At 45.8% G+C, this 20900-nt stretch overlaps 1 protein-coding gene across 1 annotated transcript in view; it reads left to right on the top strand.

Moving 5' to 3' along the window:
- The window catches only part of LOC126188247 (putative serine protease K12H4.7), a 78301-nt gene that overhangs the window by 31854 nt on the left and 25547 nt on the right, over positions 1-20900 (top strand). The window contains exons 4-5 of the mRNA XM_049929806.1: positions 902-1137; positions 20670-20805. Of these exons, the coding sequence (XP_049785763.1) occupies positions 902-1137; positions 20670-20805 (372 nt within the window). The remainder of the gene's footprint in view (positions 1-901; positions 1138-20669; positions 20806-20900) is intronic.

The raw sequence follows: 20900 nt of genomic DNA, 5'->3' as shown, positions 1-20900 counted from the left end.
ATGGCTTGGTGAGCAAATTCGCCTGAAGTAAATCCTGTGGTATCCATCTGGGCCACCATCGTACGGCTTCACCGCCGACGTAAATCAACGGCCCGTTATTTACGCCAATTACATCACGCGCGCGTAGACATCTAATGCTACATACATCAACAAACCTACCAACAAACTGTTGGATCGATGAAATACAGAATCAGTGATGTACTTCGTTCCAAGGAGGGAGAAACAAATTGTTAAACAAGGGGTCATAATGTTTTGGCTCATCAGTGTACTACAGGTGTTCAATACGGCGGCGATTTGTGACGTGGGGAAAGTCAAACTAAGGCGCTGCAGTCATGGACTGTGCTGCTGGTCCCGGCGGAGGTTCGAGTCCTCCCTCGGGCATGGGTGTGTGTGTTTGGACTTAGAATAATTTAGATTAAGTAGTGTGTAAGCTTACGGACTGATTACATTAGCAGTTAAGTCCCGTAAGATTTCACACACATCTGAACATTTTTGGAAAGTCAAAATGCAGGTCACTGTGGCGCGGTAACAGCAGCCCGCTTTCGTAATCATTTCATTCAGTTGCCTTTCTGCAGCCGCGTACTAAGATGATGCGGCAATACGGAGTGGATGATATGTCTACATGTTCTGGCACGCCTGTCCCTACTCGAGAAACTACGCCACAGCGCCTATTGTGGATCGAAACTTGGGGAAATGCTCCGTTCACTGATACGCATCATTTTTCTGTGTGTCTTCTGAAATCCCAGAGGTACTTATGAATAGCCCTGTTTTTCACGGAAACACTAGATACATTTATTGCCAAAACATTAGCTATGTGTCCTTATCGGATATGAGCAGAATAATTAAATTTTATCACTGGCTAGAGAATGTCGTTTCCATTGGCTTACACTTGCTCCTGCAGCGACACGAGCGCGGCGAACCTGCGCTACCTGAACTCGACGCAGGCGCTGGAGGACCTGGCCACCTTCATCCGGCAGCAGCGCCAGGAGAACCCTCAGCTGGGCGCCGCCAAGTGGGTGGTCTTCGGCGGCTCGTACGCCGGCAACCTGGCCGCCTGGGCGCGCCTCCGCTACCCGGACATCATCGACGGAGCCGTCGCCTCCAGCGGACCCGTCCTCGCACAGGCCAACTTCCCAGGTAACCTTCTGGTTCAAATGGCTCTGAGCACTATGGGACTTAACTTCTGAAGTCATCAGTCCCCTAGAACTTAGAACTACTAAAAGCTAACTAACCTAAGGACGTCACATACATCCATACCTGAGGCAGGATTCGAACCTACGACCGTAGCGGTCGCGCGGTTCCAGACTGTAGCGCCTAGAACAGCTCGGCCACTCAGGCCGGCCAACCTGTGGACGCTAGCAATAGCTGCATGTGTTGTTATGATTTTTCGTTTCGTATTTCAAATTTCCGGAGTGCTGTCGGGATTCAGAAAAGAATAGTCAAGTGATATTTCTTCCAATTTTTTTGTATTTTCAGCAAGTAGAAAGACAAGTGTAAAACTGCACATATATTGTATTGATCTTAACTGAGAAATTGAGTAGCCAATGAAGCCACCACAGGCTCGGCAAAGTGATTGAGGAACTGATACGCAAACGGCCCCACATTGGGCACCGAAATGCAGTAAATTTAACAGAGGAATGATAAATGTATGGAAACATTTATGTTTAATACTGCGACGTGAATTTACGATCTTCAAGCCAGTCACAAAAGGCAATCACAAGAAAACGCAACCATAGGCTTGTAGTTCACAAAGATTTATTACACCTATCCCCAAAAACAGTTATACAAAATCTTTTACAAAACCGACATTCCAATAGTCACCAATAACAAATATAATTAAAAACCTTGTACAGTTTTTACAAGAGTATATGGAATGAAACAAATATACCTAAAAACCTTATATAGTCTTTACAAGACTATATGGAATGAAATAAGTTAAGTAATTATTTAATTAAATAACAAATATTCCAAGATAAATATAGATGACAAGCATAATTGCCAACAAATTTAACAGGAATTTACCAGGACTAAATCCCCATTGGTAAAACAAGCAACAGGACAGAATATTAAATAACAAATTTTAAGTAAAAGAGCAAATTCCCCAACGGGAACCTTAGACCAATAGACAGATCATAAAACAATGGGATTCCACCAATTATATAGTGACTTATTCTACTGAACTCACTCGTGAAATCCCTTTGAAGTAGTATAGCAATATTTAGGCAGAAAGACAGTTATCTTAAAAGGGAGTTTAAGCTCCACGCAACAGCAGGCACACCCCAACGGATGACCCACCCCGATACAAGAGTGACCAAACTGCTAGGAACAGGGGACGCACCTTGGCGCAGCCTGAACACATTAACGACAGGAATCTCCAAATAATTACAAGAGAGAATACTCAACTTCTGTCAACTACTGGGGCGAGCAGCGACTCTGAAAGGATACAGCCAAGTAGCGCCGAGCGTCAGCAAGACGTAGCTGGCCGAACTAACGCAGTCCGAACATATTTCAATCAACACGCCGTCCCGTATACTGGTCAGTCCGGAACTGATTGTGCCCGCCGCTTGTAGCACACTGGAACATACACTCCTGGAAATTGAAATAAGAACACCGTGAATTCATTGTCCCAGGAAGGGGAAACTTTATTGACACATTCCTGGGGTCAGATACATCACATGATCACACTGACAGAACCACAAGCACATAGACACAGGCAACAGAGCATGCACAATGTCGGCACTAGTACAGTGTATATCCACCTTTCGCAGCAATGCAGGCTGCTATTCTCCCATGGAGACGATCGTAGAGATGCTGGATGTAGTCCTGTGGAACGGCTTGCCATGCCATTTCCACCTGGCGCCTCAGTTGGACCAGCGTTCGTGCTGGACGTGCAGACCGCGTGAGACGACGCTTCATCCAGTCCCAAACATGCTCAATGAGGGACAGATCCGGAGATCTTGCTGGCCAGGGTAGTTGACTTACACCTTCTAGAGCACGTTGGGTGGCACGGGATACATGCGGACGTGCATTGTCCTGTTGGAACAGCAAGTTCCCTTGCCGGTCTAGGAATGGTAGAACGATGGGTTCGATGACGGTTTGGATGTACCGTGCACTATTCAGTGTCCCCTCGACGATCACCAGTGGTGTACGGCCAGTGTAGGAGATCGCTCCCCACACCATGATGCCGGGTGATGGCCCTGTGTGCCTCGGTCGTATGCAGTCCTGATTGTGGCGCTCACCTGCACGGCGCCAAACACGCATACGACCATCATTGGCACCAAGGCAAAAGCGACTCTCATCGCTGAAGACGACACGTCTCCATTCGTCCCTCCATTCACGCCTGTCGCGACACCACTGGAGGCGGGCTGCACGATGTTGGGGCGTGAGCGGAAGACGGCCTAACGGTGTGCGGGGCCGTAGCCCAGCTTCATGGAGACGGTTGCGAATGGTCCTCGCCGATACCCCAGGAGCAACAGTGTCCCTAATTTGCTGGGAAGTGGCGGTGCGGTCCCCTACGGCACTGCGTAGGATCCTACGGTCTTGGCGTGCATCCGTGCGTCGCTGTGGTCCGGTCCCAGGTCGACGGGCACGTGCACCTTCCGCCGACCACTGGCGACAACATCGATGTACTGTGGAGACCTCACGCCCCACGTGTTGAGCAATTCGGCGGTACGTCCACCCGGCCTCCCGCATGCCCACTATACGCCCTCGCTCAAAGTCCGTCAACTGCACATACGGTTCACGTCCACGCTGTCGCGGCATGCTACCAGTGTTAAAGACTGCGATGGAGCTCCGTATGCCACGGCAAACTGGCTGACACTGACGGCGGCGGTGCACAAATGCTGCGCAGCTAGCGCCATTCGACGGCCAACACCGCGGTTCCTGGTGTGTCCGCTGTGCCGTGCGTGTGATCATTGCTTGTACAGCCCTCTCGCAGTGTCCGGAGCAAGTATGGTGGGTCTGACACACCGGTGTCAATGTGTTCTTTTTTCCATTTCCAGGAGTGTATATATTTAAAAAAACAGGACAGACAACCAAACCAAATGACACAACACAAACTATCTTATTTCAGAGTTACGGCCCCTTTTAAATTTAATACCCTTATCACATGCAAGACCTCAAACAAATAGCATGAAAAATTATTCACTTCTAACAGCTCATAATCTTTTACTCTTACAGGCAGTCCACAATAACAAGCATACGGTCTGGAAAAGTTAATGGCCTGCGCAACCAAGAGCGTAAAAACCAACAATACAAGACACCAAAGTCACGGCCCCTTCAAATTAAGACCACAGAATAAATCATAAGATACTCAAGTAAAATTACAAAAATGGTTCAAATGGCTCTGAGCACTATGGGACTTAACATCTATGGTCATCAGTCCCCTAGAACTTAGAACTACTTAAACCTAACTAAGCTAAGGACATCACACACATCAATGCCCGAGGCAGGATTCGAACCTGCGACCGTAGCAGTCGCGCGGCTCCGGACTGAGCGCCTAGAACCGCTAGACCACCGCAGCCGGCAGTAAAATTACAAGCACACTGTCTTCACACTAAACATGGCCTGCGCACTATCCTAGAATGACTCATGCAGCCTTCACACTACTAACGCTTAGTACTCCCGTCACTGAGCAGTGTTTTACACTCTTGACACCTCTACTCAACATATCCCGGCGCCAAGGCTGAATTCCGTTTTCCCGCCACGGCGGGGATAATCACATACAAATTACTGTTTCCGGCTGTGAACACAAATTACGATCAGCTTGATCACAAAGCACAACTTCAAAGAAATAGCAGAAACCCACCGTTAGTAGCAGGAAACGACGAGAATCCACACAGGTATCCAGCATCAGGTAGTACTGTACAATATACACACTTGCTAGTGCATGGGAGGCCAACACCACCAGCCCTCCGCCAACACACTCCTCAAATCATAACAGAGCTCCTCGAGCAACCAACGCTCCTCCGTAACGGTCACTCCCAGACTCGCCAACACAACATATGCCCAAGCAACGGGCAAGCACGACTACTAGGGCCCGGGAGCGGAAAAACAAGAGACCATAGCTGGGAGTGCCGCGCTTAAATAGCGGCCACAAAAGGAAAACCAAAGAGAGAACGTGCATGCCAGAATGAACGGGATTAGTGTCCCTATTAGATAAGAGAATCAATGACGCCAGCGACTCCCCCACAGCTCCATTATTATTATTATTATTATTATTATTATTATTATTATTATTAACACATCAACAATACAAATATAGTATCAGGAACGATTTTATTTGGCATAGACACTGAAGGTTGAGTGTGAAAGAAATAGCATAGATTAATCTCGTAGTCAGTGACAAATAAACCCTGACACTTTGAAGATAAACAGAATGCGTATTTCTAATACCCAAGAAAACAAACTTAGTTCTAATGTGACCAGACTTATAAAACACTGATACAACATACACTTTCCTAAAATTCAGCACAACGAAAAATGTGGAGCCTACCTATCTCATCACATTCTGAACAAGCGCTAACTTTCCGCCTCTTGTCTCCAGCTGTGCAGTAGGCTGTATCCACGCTGTGTACATACACTGGTCAACCAGAACATTAGGACCACCGACATACTGTCGATATAAACCAGTCCAGGCTTTAGCATCGTCTCCTGGTGAGGAATGACTGCTAGTCGGACACACGCGCGGAGCATTTAGTATCAGTGAGATTGTGTCCATTATAATTATCCGGGCTGTTATGCCGTGGTCGGTTGATGAATTCTGTGGTGATTCCCAACGTTTCGTCTCCGACTGCGGGAGACATCTCCAAGGGGGTCCGTAGCTCGATGGAAGGTCCAACACACACACTGGCTCGCTACTGACTGCCGCTAAATTCCGTGTCCGCGCGCCCCCGCGCCGCGGCATGACATCACGTGTTTTGAAAACGTCAGTGCAACTGGCCGCTGTCCGTCGCCGTCGATCGCCGTTGCCATCACCCAGTAGTGGACGAGTGGTACACATCTTGTTTAACACCGGCATCCATATACCGTTTAATTTGACGCCCTCCTCCTTTCGGTAGAAATTATTTGGGTGTTTAGCGATTTCGATTGCCTCCCTGTAGAGCCTTTCGTAATATCCGCTCGTGGCCGCTAGTACTTGCGTCTCCTCGAAACGAATATTGTGGTTCCCTGGCTGGAAAGCATGCTCCGCAACAGCTAATCGTTCCGTTTCTCCTCTTCTACAATTTCCCTTGTGCTCTTCCAAACGTGTCCAAGAATAATGACAAACTGCTCCCAAACGAGAAGGACTACATGTCTCACAACCGACGTGAACGAATACTATCGGTCGAGAGCAAACCAACTGCTCAAAGACGTGAGTTTGTCGCAGTGAGATTGCTAAAGACTTTGTATCAATAGACCGAAACGACGTAGAACCAATTTTCGTAGATTTTAGGTAATATAAGCATCGCATTTCACAAAATGGGAAATTGTGCTGTGTAGAAACGAAAGTGCTGAGTAAACAGGTCCCCCTCATCACGAGTCAGTAATTGCGAAAGCTGGGGACGAAGAAACCACTTTATCTCGTCACAGAACGGAGTCGGTGATAGGTGCAAAGCTTAGGCAGCAGATGCGATAGGTACCGCTCTCTGATGTGTAATGCCTTCCCTCTTCCGCTAGTTAGGAATCGGCTTAATCCCTCCATGGAGACGCTGTCCGGTGGCCAAGGCGTTGTTTTTTCCCACATACACGTTTTCTATTGTCTTCGATGAGCAGCATCAATGTAATGAACTGCCTGACAAAAAAAAATTAGGCCGCAAAAGGGTAGGAAGGAAACAAACTGAAATTTCACGTGTTGAGGGGGTATGTGATGTTATTTCAGTGATTACAAAACCGAGGAAATGGTTGGCTCTGAGCACTATGGGACTCAACATCGGAGGTCATCAGTCCCCCAGAACTTAGAACTACTTAAACTTAACCAACCTAAGGACATCACACACATCCATGCCCGAGGCAGGATTCGAACCTGCGACCGTAGTAGTCACGTGGTTCCGGACTGAAGTGCCTAGGACCGCACGGCCACCGCGGCCGGCAAACCGAGGAAAATTTTTAAACAATTTTGCGGTATGATGCCACTTATCAGTGCGATGCTTAACCCCCTCTGGCCTCTATGCATCCACAGATTCGCTTGAGAACGGTGTCATAAAACAGCTGTGTACTGTCCTGAGACAAGCCGGTCCACAGCTGCTGTAACTGGCCCTTGATATCCTGGACACTGGCACTGGGACAGAGTTGATGTCCGAGCTGTGCTCGTACATGCTCTGTCAGGGACAGAACTGGGGATCTTGATGGTCACAGGAGTTCCTCAACATGATGCTGAGGGTTCTTAGAGATACGTCGAGCGCGTGGACGAACATTGTCCTTTTGAAAAATGGGATCACCATACTATCGCATGAGACGACACACGCGAGGACGAAGAATATCCATGACATAATGTTACGCCATCAGAGTTGTCTCAGTCACTACCAGCCGTGACGTGAGGTAATGCCTGATGACTCCCCCACGCTATGATGCCGCTAGTAACGTCGCTGTGCCTCTCTTAAAGAGTGAAAGAATGGGACCTCTCCTCACTTCATAGCCGTGCTCGCCGGCGATACTCGTCCGGAATAGGACGGCACTGCGGTTCTTCATTGAACACAGTGTGACACATCCAATGACAGTCCTTGCTTCCCAGTCACGACACCACTAAGATGCGCTGTTAGTGTTGTGGTGCTACCTTTCCAACCATTGTTGTGGGATGACACGCAGTGTTGCACGCAGCCCATTACCTGGAATGGTAGATATAAATGTGAAGTGGTTACCATGTACTTGGTGTATAATACGGGACCCTACTTTGTGGGAGTCAGTAATGGTCGACCGGGAGCTTGATGACAAATATGCCTGACCTCACTTTCCCACGCAGTCCACCATCTGGGCACTGTCACATATGAATGCCTAATATGCATATTGCGCGATTGACCAGTCAGATAAATGGAGACCGTCAATGAGCCTCTTTCAAAGTCTGTCAGGTGGTGATAACTCTGTCTCATATCAGTATGTGGTATCTCCGCATCCTTACCAGTGACCACTCAATACCTAACGCCTTCACGGCTCTTACGTATGCTACCGGGCCTCATAATAACACTACACACGAATAACACAACGCAGTCTGGTGGATGATGTACCTATTATAGAGAATTGCAGCTCTAATCATTTCATATACGCTGACGTGTGCATATACAGTGTTGCAGTGACGTCCGATCATGTCTTCATGATGTTTCACATTTTTTTTCAGGTACTATATTTTGAATGTGATACGCTCATTTGCGTCATACAGAGAAGGGTAAAAGCCACGAACCTACTATAACTTTTATTCCACAATATTTCAATTTTTTCATGAAGATATGGTATGTCACAAAATATTTTCAACGACATTAATTACTGATTTATTGACTACAGCAAGTCATCTTTCCAGATAAATATAACCTGTTTAGTTGAGAGACCTTTTCGAAATTGAAACTGTTTGCTTACTGTGTTTTTCTGCACTCAGTGGTTACAAAGTCTACAGTACATCACTCTCTAATTTTTTTTAATATATTGGCAAATATAAAAAGGGACGGTGATTCTTTGCTAATGCTATCTTCACTAATCTTATTTTTGTGGTTTGACAACAGCATATGTAAGTCTGTCTGAGAAAGCAGCATTATGAAGAACTTCTTTACAAAACTAAGTTAGTATATAACAAATTTCACCTGAATAACATTTTATTGTTTTACCACTTATTTATTACAACAAACTGAGCATTTCTTTTTTTTACGATTCAGCCCTTCTTTTGGAGATACGAGATGTAGTTTCATTTCATAAAACTTGTTTTTGAATGCGTCTTTTAGAAGCTTCAGAGGAAGTGTTACGACGTAAATAATACGACAGTGACAGACAGTGAAATGGGATAAACAATCAGATGTTTGCGGTACGTTCCTGTGGGACCAAACTGCTGAGGTCATTGGTCCCTAGGCTTACACATTACTTAATCTAACTTAAACTAGCTTACGATAAGGACAACACACACACCCATGCCCGAGGGAGGACTCGAAACGCTGACGGGGGTAGCCGTGCGAACCGTGGCAGGAAGGCTCAGTTCGCGCGGCTGCCCCGCGCTGGAGATGTTTAAAATTTCAAGAACGGGATCATGAGAAATATCATCTGTCATGAAATGGAAAACTAGGATACCACAAAGTGACGACACACATCAGAGTGAATGCAGGGATCCTACTGTAAAAACTGAGACGACAGTCTACATGTATATCCAGGAAGTCACCTTGTGGTGTGTGGTGGAGGGCACTTTATGCACCACTGTCACTTCCCCGCTTTCCTGCTCCATTCGCAAATGGTTTGTGGGAAGAACCATTGCCAGTGGGCAATGTAATCTCCCGGTCTTTTCGTGAAATATACTTAGAACAAACCAACACATTTTTTACTCTTCTAGGAATCTACGCTCTCGAAAAAATTAACGGTAAACCACAATAGGCTGATAAGCCACCTGAATGAAATTCAAATAAATTCTTCTCGGGCATCTCTGGGTCCTCGTCTCGCTGATCGTTCCCTAGGCTACCTGATCCGCCGTTTTGTTGATATTGCTCCATTCTGAATTTTCCATTGCATCTTCTTCATCACTGCAGGACTCAGTTTGCAACCTCAACAAATGATCAGTCGGCACTGGGTACCATTACCTAATAGTTTTCCTGCAGAAACCTAGAATTTTCGGTCTTCCAAGTCGGAAAGTACCTTGGCGGCAACTGAAGTGTAGCAAGGGAACACCCACACTGTTTCGCGTTGCGGCATTTAACACTGTGGTCTGCAGGTATCTTAGCCGCATCCGTATCACATTTTCTTGTGTAAACTGGTGAGAACTCCTACAAGTGTTTATCAGAACTCCTGGGTTGTCAAGAAAGCTGGAACCCGAGAACAGATCCGCTTGTTTGCAAAGGGAGTGGCCGTGAGCTTTGCGGGCGTTTGGCGCTCGGCAGTAGCTCTCTGGTGTCACTCGTTAAACTGGACAGCCCTTTCAGAGCGAAACAAACATTTCAGTTAAACAGTACCTGTCGGACTTTCGGGGGGAAGTCTCACTACATCTATGTGTGGAGTAAGAGGAATTCTCTTATTCTGAGCACTTTGCAGTGAATTATTACGCTATGCAAGATCGAAACTAATTTTTGAAGACGTTAGATGAACCAAAAGATGAACTGAAACTTTTTATTCAGCGAAAACAATTGGTAAACGTGTTTAATACAGTATTTGCAAGAGATATAACTAGTTAATATGGCTTCATGAAGATTGCACATTTCATGAATTCTCGGACCATTTTAATCCTACACTTGAAGAACGTTTACAGGACCTGTTAGAAAGCATTATGATTAAAATAATAAAAAAGTAATATTCGTAGGAACCAAAAATCCTCATCATTAATGCAGGATCCATATTTTTGTTGGAAGCAACTAGGCCTTTCTCTTGACAGTGCTACGGTCCATGCCGCTGCAATACATCACGTATGAATACATCTGAGCAGTCCTTGTCACTCACTGTGCTAGAATCGTAACCAATCGATAACGTCATTCATGCTTTGATTAACATTTGGGTCATTAATCTCATATTAAAAGGTGCGGACAGGAAAGAATCAGGTTTCCAGTGCAATTGTTTATTTAGTTTGCTTGAAACACGACAAGTTCGTATAGTACAGTGTGTTTCTGAAGTGGGAATCACCTGTCAATGGCAGGCATCTGAGGCGTTACATGTCTCTTCGATGTTGACAAATAGGCAACCCAGGCACCATTTGTTACAAGAGAAAAGACCAATACAATGGAGTATTTACCTAAAATGATTTCTCGATTTTATTACCTTATTGCTTTACAATAGGAACATTACCCAGGATATCAGACCATGCAACATGCTTAACTCCAGTTCGTTTTCCACCTAGAATATAACTTCGTCAGCAACAATGAGGGTTGGCACTTATCGTCAAAACGTCCTTTTCTTGTACTGCTTGCCGGCCGAAGTGGCCGTGCGGTTAAAGGCGCTGCAGTCTGGAACCGCAAGACCGCTACGGTCGCAGGTTCGAATCCTGCCTCGGGCATGGATATTTGTGATGTCCTTAGGTTAGTTAGGTTTAACTAGTTCTAAGTTCTAGGGGACTAATGACCTCAGCAGTTGAGTCCCATAGTGCTCAGAGCCATTTTCTTGTACTGCTTGTTGCATGATGTATCCTAACACGGAGACTTGCTTCAAGTTCAGAGTTAAAGATTACTATGCAGTTTCAGGATTGCAGTTCCCGTTTACTGTATGAGCGGGTATGGTCTCCCTGACGTCATCTTGTATGGTAACGTGTTTCGTGAAAAACGTTTCAAGAAAGTAACCCTCAGGACTCTAGCTTCGTTAAAAATAATTTAGATCCGCTGTTGTACATTAATTAGTTACACGTTCCATGCAACTTCTGAACTGCTGTCTTGTCGAAATGACGTGCAACTTGTCAATTTACGACAATTGTATAGATGATTAGTTTCAGTAGAAACCTGCATCGTGTGCCAGAAGAAAGGTCCCATTTGAATATAGCGACGATTCTATTGTAAAACATTTTGAATCACAGCAGCAAAACTTCTGCTCACTGCCATTTCACGCACAGTTCATGTTCTGAAAATGATGTGCTGTAGGTGGCCATCACTGTTACGTTGACATTCAGACAATCTGCAATGTAAACCATTCACGGCACGTTCAAGCCTCTGTATAGGATTGTTTCTGATTTCTGCATAAATGGTGTCTTTCAGTTCCACGATTGTCTGTAGACTTCTAGCGTATACCTTGCATCTGAGGAACCTCCAAAGGAAGTAATCACAGGCCGATAAGTTGGGAGATCTGGGAGGCCCCATTCCTAGAAATGACGTGCTTACCAAACACTCTCCGCACGGCTGTCACTGAAATTTGAAGACAACGAGCCGTAGCACCATCCTGCTGAAATCGTGACAGCATACCGATGTGATGTGACTGCAGTTGCTCTCCATGTTAATCCTCAAAAACGAAAGGACCGATGATACCAATTCAAGAGACAGCACGCTAGACAGTGCCTTTGTGACTGTGTAAGGGGCGTTGACGGAGTTCGTGAGAATTACTCTCGCATCAGTAACGGTACGTTTGTTTGTTGGCATAACTACTGAGATGAAAACGTGCCTCGTCACTCAACTATAATAAATTTAAGAAGCCCTCTTTGTCCTTAATTTTAATCAACTGTTCAACGTACAAAGTCATTCGCTTTTCATAATCATTTTCATTTAACTATTGCACAACATATATCTTATGGACATTCACACTATACATCTACATCTACATGATTACTCTGCAATTCACATTTAAGTGCTTGGCAGAGGGTTCATCGAACCACAATCATACTATCTCCCTACCATTCCACTCCCGAACAGCGCGCGGGAAAAACGAACACCTAAACCTTTCTGTTCGAGCTCTGATTTCTCTTATTTTATTTTGATGATCATACCTACCTTTATAGGTTGGGCTCAACAAAATATTTTCGCAATCGGAAGAGAAAGTTGGTGACTGAAATTTCGTAAATACCCTCCTGGAAATGGAAAAAAGAACACATTGACACCGGTGTGTCAGACCCACCATACTTGCTCCGGACACTGCGAGAGGGCTGTACAAGCAATGATCACACGCACGGCACAGCGGACACACCAGGAACCGCGGTGTTGGCCGTCGAATGGCGCTAGCTGCGCAGCATTTGTGCACCGCCACCGTCAGTGTCAGCCAGTTTGCCGTGGCATACGGAGCTCCATCGCAGTCTTTAACACTGGTAGCATGCCGCGACAGCGTGGACGTGAACCGTATGTGCAGTTGACGGACTTTGAGCGAGGGCGTATAGTGGGCATGCGGGAGGCCGGGTGGACGTACCGCCGAATTGCTCATCACGTGGGGCGTGAGGTCTCCACAGTACATCGATGTTGTCGCCAGTGGTCGGCGGAAGGTGCACGTGCCCGTCGACCTGGGACCGGACCGCAGCGACGCACGGATGCACGCTAAGACCGTAGGATCCTACGCAGTGCCGTAGGGGACCGCACCGCCACTTCCCAGCAAATTAGGGACACTGTTGCTCCTGGGGTATCGGCGAGGACCATTCGCAACCGTCTCCATGAAGCTGGGCTACGGTCCCGCACACCGTTAGGCCGTCTTCCGCTCACGCCCCAACATCGTGCAGCCCGCCTCCAGTGGTGTCGCGACAGGCGTGAATGGAGGGACGAATGGAGACGTGTCGTCTTCAGCGATGAGAGTCGCTTTTGCCTTGGTGCCAATGATGGTCGTATGCGTGTTTGGCGCCGTGCAGGTGAGCGCCACAATCAGGACTGCATACGACCGAGGCACACAGGGCCAACACCCGGCATCATGGTGTGGGGAGCGATCTCCTACACTGGCCGTACACCACTGGTGATCGTCGAGGGGACACTGAATAGTGCACGGTACATCCAAACCGTTATCGAACCCATCGTTCTACCATTCCTAGACCGGCAAGGGAACTTGCTGTTCCAACAGGACAATGCACGTCCGCATGTATCCCGTGCCACCCAACGTGCTCTAGAAGGTGTAAGTCAACTGCCCTGGCCAGCAAGATCTCCGGATCTGTCCCTCATTGAGCATGTTTGGGACTGGATGAAGCGTCGTCTCACGCGGTCTGCACGTCCAGCACGAACGCTGGTCCAACTGAGGCGCCAGGTGGAAATGGCATGGCAAGCCGTTCCACAGGACTACATCCAGCATCTCTACGATCGTCTCCATGGGAGAATAGCAGCCTGCATTGCTGCGAAAGGTGGATATACACTGTACTAGTGCCGACATTGTGCATGCTCTGTTGCCTGTGTCTATGTGCCTGTGGTTCTGTCTGTGTGGTCATGTGATGTACCTGACCCCAGGAATGTGTCAATAAAGGTTCCCCTTCCTGGGACAATGAATTCATGGTGTTCTTATTTCAATTTCCAGGAGTGTAGATCTCGCTGCAACGAAAAACGTCTTTGCTTTAATGACTTCCATCCCAACTCGCATATCATATCTGCCACACTCTCTCCCCTATTACGTGATAATACAAAAAGAGCTGCCCTTTTTTGCACCCTTTCGATGCCCTCCGTCAATCCCACCTGGTAAGGATCCCGCACCGCGCAGCAATATTGTAACAGAGGACGAACGAGTGTAATGCAAGCTGTCTCTTTAGTGAACTTGTTGCATCTTCTAAGTGTCCTGCCAATGAAACGCAACCTTTGGCTCGCCTTCCCCACAATATTATCTATATGGTCTTCCCTACAGAAGTTGTTCGTAAATTTAACAGCCAGGTACTTAGTTGAATTGACAGCCTTGAGAATTGTACTATTTATCGAGTAATCGAATTCCAACGGATTTCTTTTGGAACTCATGTGGATCACCTCACACCTTTCGTTATTTAGCGTCAACTGCCACCTGTCACACCATACAGCAATCTTTTCTAAATCGCTTTGCAACTGATACTGGTCTTCGGATGACATTACTAGACGGTAAATTACAGCATCATCTGCGAACAACCGAAGAGAACTGCTCAGATTGTCACCCAGGTCATTTATATAGATCAGGAACAGCAGAGGTCCCAGGACGCTTCCCTGGGGAACACCTGATATCACTTCAGTTTTACTCGATGATTTGCCGTCTATTACTACGAACTGCGACCTTCGTGACAGGAAATCACGAATCCAGTCGCACAACTGAGACGATACCTCATAGGCCCGCAGCTTGATTAGAAGTCGCTTGTGAGGAACGGTGTCAAAAGCTTTCCGGAAATCTAGAAATACGGAATCAACTTGAGATCCCCTGTCGATAGCGGCCATTACTTCGTGCGAATAAAGAGCTAGCTGCGTTGCACAAGAACGATGTTTTCTGAAACCATGCTGATTACGTATCAATAGATCGTTCCCTTCGAGGCGATTCATAGTGTTTGAATACAGTATATGCTCCAAAACTCTACTGCAAACCCACGTCAATGATATAGGTCTGTAATTCGATGGATTACTTCTACTACCCTTCTTAAACAATGGTGCGACCTGCGCAATTTTCCAATGAGCAGGTACAGATCTATCGGTGAGCGAGCAGTTGTATATGATTGCTAAGTAGGGAGCTATTGTATCAGCGTAATCTGAAAGGAACCTAATCGGTATACAATCTGGACCTGAAGACTTGCCCGTATCAAGCGATTTGAGTTGCTTCGCAACCCCTAAGGATCTACTTCTAAGAAACTAATGCTAGCAGCTGTTCGTGTTTCAAATTCTGGAATATTCCATTCGTCTTCCCTGGTGAAGGAATTTCGGAAAACTGCGTTCAATAACTCCGCTTTAGTGGCACAGTCGTCGGTAACAGTATCATCGGCACTGCGCAGCGAAGGTATTGACTGCGTCTTGCCGCTTGTGTACTTTACATACGACCAGAATTTCTTCGGATTTTCTACCAAATTTCGAGACATTGTTTCGTTGTGGAACCTATAAAAGGCATCTCGCATTGAAGTCCGTGCCAAATTTCGCACGTCTGTAAATTTTAGCCAATCTTCGGGATTTCGCGTTCTCCTGAACTCCGCATGCTTTTTCCATTGCCTCTGCAACAGCGTTCGGACCTGTTTTGTGTACCATGGGGGATCAGTTCCACCTCTTACCAATTTATGAGGTATGAATCTCTCAATTGCTGTTGCTACTATATCTTTGAATTTGAGCCACATCTCGTCTACATTTGCATAGTCAGTTCGGAAGGAATGGAGATTCTCTCTTAGGAAGGCTTCTAGTGACACTTTATCCGCTCTTTTAAATAAAATTATTTTTCGTTTGTTTCTGGTGGATTTGGAAGAAAAGGTATTGAGCCTAGCTACAACGACTTTGTCATTACTAATCCCTATATCAGTCATGATGCTCTCTATTAGCTCTGGATTGTTTGTGGCTAACAGGTCAAGAGTGTTTTCGCAACCATTTACAATTCGCGTGGGTCCGTGGACTAACTGCTCGAAATAATTTTCGGACAAAGCATTTAGGACAATCTCGGAAGATGTTTTCTGTCTACCACCGGTTTTGAACAAGTATTTTTGCCAATATATCGAGGGAAGATTGAAGTCCCCACCAACTATAACCGTATGAGTGGGGTATTTATTTGTTACAAGACTCAAATTTTCTCTGAACTGTCCAGCAACTAAATCATCGGAGTCTGGGGTCGGTAGAAGGAGCCAATTATTAACTTAGTTCGGGTGTTAAGTATAACCTCCATCCATAGCAATTCGCACGGAGTACCTACTTCGACTTCACTACAAGATAAACCACTACTGACAGACACAAACACTCTACCACCAATTCTGCCTAATCTATATTTCCTGAACACCGTCTGAGACTTTGTAAAAATTTCAGCAGAACTTATTTCAGGCTTTAGCCAGCTTTCTGTACCTATAACGATTTCAGCTTCTGTGCTTTCTATTAGCGCTTGAAGCTCAGGGACTTTCCCAGCACAACTACAACAATTTACAACTACAATTCCGACTGTTCCTTGATCCAAGCACGTCCTGTATTTGCCATGCACCCTTTGAGATTGCAGCCCACCCCGTACTTTCCTGAGGCCTTCTAACCTAAAAAACCGCCCAGTCCACGCCACACAGCCTCCGCTACCCGTGTAGCCGCCTGCTGAGTGTAGTGAACTCCTGACCTATTCAGCGGAACCCGAAACCCCACCACCCTATGGCGTAAGTCAAGGAATCTGCAGCCAACACGGTCGCAAAACCGTCTGAGCCTCTGATTCAGACCCTCCACCCGGCTCTGCAACAAAGGTCCGCAGTCGGTTCTGTCGACGATGCTGCAGATGGTGAGCTCTGCCTTCATCTGGTAAGCAAGACCGGCAGCCTTCACCAAATCAGATAGCTGCTGGAATCCAGAGAGAATTTCCTCAGATCCAAAGCGACACACGTCATTAGTGCCGACATGTGCCACCACCTGCAGCTGGCTGCTCCCTGTGCTCTTCATGGCATCCGGAAGGACCCTTTCCACATCAGGAATGACTCCACCCGGAATGCACACGGAGTGCACACTGGATTTCTTCCGCTCCTTAGCCGCCATATCCCTAAGGGGCCCCATTATGCGCCTGACATTGGAGCTCCCAACTACCAATAAGCCCACCCTCTGCGATTGTCCGGATCTTGAAGGCTGAGAATCAGCCTCTGAAACAGGGCAGGCTGCTGCATCTGGCTCAGCCAGAGACAGCACCTGAAACCTGTTTGTCAGACGCACCGGGGAGGCTTTCTGATCAGCCTCCGGGGACGTCTTTCGTCGCCTGCCACGCCTTGGACGACCTCCCAATCAACCACAGGCGAGGGCTCAGCCCCACTGCGGGCAGCAACAGGGGCAACCACAGCGGCAGACCGGTCTGGAGACAGACGTGACGAGGTTGACATCCCCGTGATACCCAAGTCCAGCTTCCCACAGTGGTGCCCATTGGCAACAGCATCAAGCTGCACGACCGAAGTCAGCGCCGCCTGCAGCTGTGAATGAAGGGATGCCAATTCAGCCCTCATCCGAACACAGCAATCACAGTCCCTGTCCATTCTAATCGCTGTTGAACAGAGGGAGGGAGGGAGGGAGGGAGGGAGGGAGGGAGGGAGGGAGGGAGGTCGCAAGGGAAACATGCAAAGAATGTTTGAACTAACGTGTACAAATGCCTAACGACTGCGCTACAATCTGGCTTAATTTACTATTACAGTAATTAAAACTCGAAATTACACCTCCTATACGAAACTATGTAACAAATAAGTGAGCTAAGAGTATACGACTTGCTGCTGGCAGCTGCTTACCCAACGGCGGCAGGAAGCACACTGGCTGTGACCAACCGACACTGGCCGTTCAAAACAAAAACAGAAGACAAAGGACTACGCGAATTTACACTATTCAGGTACTAAAGCGCGATGCTACAACTCTCAGATCTTATAATACGCCCGAAATTTATGAATTAAACAATGCAAGTACCCAAAAACACGCAAAGAAATTAAGAATTAAACTATGTAACAAATAAGTGAGCTAGAAGTATACGACTTGCTGCTGGCAGCTGCTTATCCAACGGCGGTAGGGAGCACACTGAAACCTTTGTTTCATAGAACGCTTTGGACTGTTGGTTACAACATTTCGCATTTGGTGGCCAGGCGACACAGGCTGTGTAGAACTTCCAAACGACACAGGCTGTGTCGCCCGGCCACCAAGAGCTGTTGTGGATGATTTGATTCACGGATCCAGTTATATGGCTCCTTCCGTGTCTAGACATTTTACGACTATGACGCGTGGGGCCTGAAGATAGCAGCCAGCCGGAGTGGCCGAGCGGTTCTAGGCGCTACAGTCTGGAACCGCGCGACCGCTACGGTCGCAGGTTCGAATCCTGCCTCGGGCATGGATGTGTGTGCTGTCCTTCAGTTAGTTAAGTTTAAGTAGTTCTCAGTTCTAGGGGACTGATGACCTCAGCAATTCAGTCCCATAGTGCTCAGAGCCATTTGAAGCATTTTTTTTTTTTTTCGAAGATAGCATCAATGTAATGCCGAAACTGGTAGCACATAGAAATTCATAAAATAAAATAAATTTCTACAATACATACGGCTGTTGGTAAATTATTGCATCAAGATCTTCAGTTTCGGTTGACAGAAACCCTGTGTAGTGTGTACCATACATAACAGAGAACGAGGAGAACCACTGCACTGAAAAAATTTATAGCAGTGGAAGCGAAGCAGAAATATTTCTTCGCAACTAAAATTACTAACAGACATTAGTGTGGTTACAACTTGTCCAATAACAGCCAATTCGAAACCTCATACTAAAATATGTTTTCATACGTAATTTTATGTTGACAAACAACATAAATTGTATTTCATTGTTTGAAGAAACTATTTTAAAGCTAGGAGAGTTCAAATATTTTCTTAACAAAATTTTCAGTAAAGGAACTAGTACTGGTTTTTATTCTTCTTTTGTATAATATGTAAAAGCATAAAACTGACGCCCTCTTATAATCCTAGTAAAAGTTCAGTTTTCTTTATCAAAAACGAGAGGAGCCACAACAGAGTCCTGCGGTACATTGTTTCTCATTATTTAAAATTCTGAGTGCCTATTGCTATGTGATCGACATGGAACTGAAATACTCTGATTTGCGATGCAGAGAAGGTGAAAGCCATTAACCTACTGGCCTTTTATTTCATAACATTTAAATTTTTGCACGAGGGTATCATGGTAGGTCACAAATTATTCTCAATGATACTAATTACTTATTTAATACAGTATGTCATCTGTCAAGATAAATAAAATCTGTTTAGTTGACAACCCTTTTTGATAAAAAAACTGTTTGCCTACTAAGCGTGTTTCTCTGTCTTCTGTGTTTACAAACCAAGTGTACATTTTCTTCTAATTATTTTGAAAATATTGGCGGTGATTAGATGAGATGGTAATTCTTTTCCAATATTATACATGCTGTTTTTGTGAAGAGGTCTGGCAACAGTATGTTTAAGTTTTTGTCACTATGAAGATATTTATATGGGACTAACTCGATGTATAATGGAGCTTATCTGAATAACATTTTGCTAGTTATTCACCATAATCAGCTGTCACTTGCTTTTTAAGACAACATAAGATTCTACCCTTCTTTTGGAGATACAGGATGTTGTATAATTTTATCCAACTTGTTTTTGTATGCTTCAGGCTATCTACTAAGGAAAAGTTTTGACCTCCATTATCCAATACTGACAGATAATTTTGGGATTACCTTTGATCAGTTTACTGATCTCTTTTTCCTTTTTAATATATTCGAAACAGATCTTATACGGTTTCTGGAGAAAGTACTAAGTTCTTGGGGTGGTGGTGATGGTAGTGGTAAGTTCCTACGGGATAAAACTGCTGAAGTCATCGGTCCCTAGGCTTACACACTACTTATCTAACTTACGCTAAGGACAACACACACACCCATGCCAGAGGGAGGACTCAAAGTTCCGAAGGGGAGGGTGAGCCGCGCGAACCGTGGCAAGGTGCCAGACCGCGCGGCTATCGCACGCGGCAACTTCTTGAGGGTAGGTGATCACATAGATCACTAACAATCGGAAAACCTACATCTCAGAAGTAATGAATAGCTGTACTTTGCTACATTTGCTGTACACATGATGATTTAAAATTGAAAAAAGAACTAGTTCATTCTACACGTTTCCATTTACTAGATCACTGTTTGATGAAAAAAACTTGCAGTGACATTATTTAGAGCAACGTAAGTATGTTATAATAATTAAATCTAGTGTTAGGTCCAGAATATCCCGAAGAGACCTCTTCAAAAAAAATTAGAATTAGCGCTGTTGTTTCACTCTACCAACACAATATTTCTCTTTTCTAAAAGAATGTACAAAATCGTGTTTACTTTCCAATGTAGAATTTTGATCGTTCGTTGCTATACAGTGATGACAAAAATCAATGAAGCATTAGTTGTAAAGCCATTCACAAAGTAAGTGGAAACTATTATGTGTTGGAGTGAAGGCAGCTGTGAACCGAACGCTATAGAACGAATGCATTCAGGTGATTGACGTGGCGTGTCTTCCGTTGCAGAGTACCTGGAAGTGGTGGCCGAGAGCATGCAAACGTTTGACCCAGAGTGTGTCTCTGCTGTGGCCGAAGCCACACAGGAGTTTGAGGAGCTGCTGCAGAGTGACGCCGGAGTCTCCACCATCAACGAGATGTTCGGGTGAGTTGGACACTCTAGGGGTTGGGGCTGCTGATTCCACTGACCTCTTCAGCGAGTGGTAGTATTTGATTACTTGTTGCTCGTGACTAACACCA

The sequence above is a fragment of the Schistocerca cancellata genome, chromosome 5 (assembly GCF_023864275.1).
Source record: "Schistocerca cancellata isolate TAMUIC-IGC-003103 chromosome 5, iqSchCanc2.1, whole genome shotgun sequence".
In the NCBI taxonomy this organism is placed as follows: Eukaryota; Metazoa; Arthropoda; class Insecta; order Orthoptera; family Acrididae; genus Schistocerca; species Schistocerca cancellata.
Note: the sequence above shows the minus strand (reverse complement) of the source record. Positions and strands in the feature narration are given on the sequence as shown.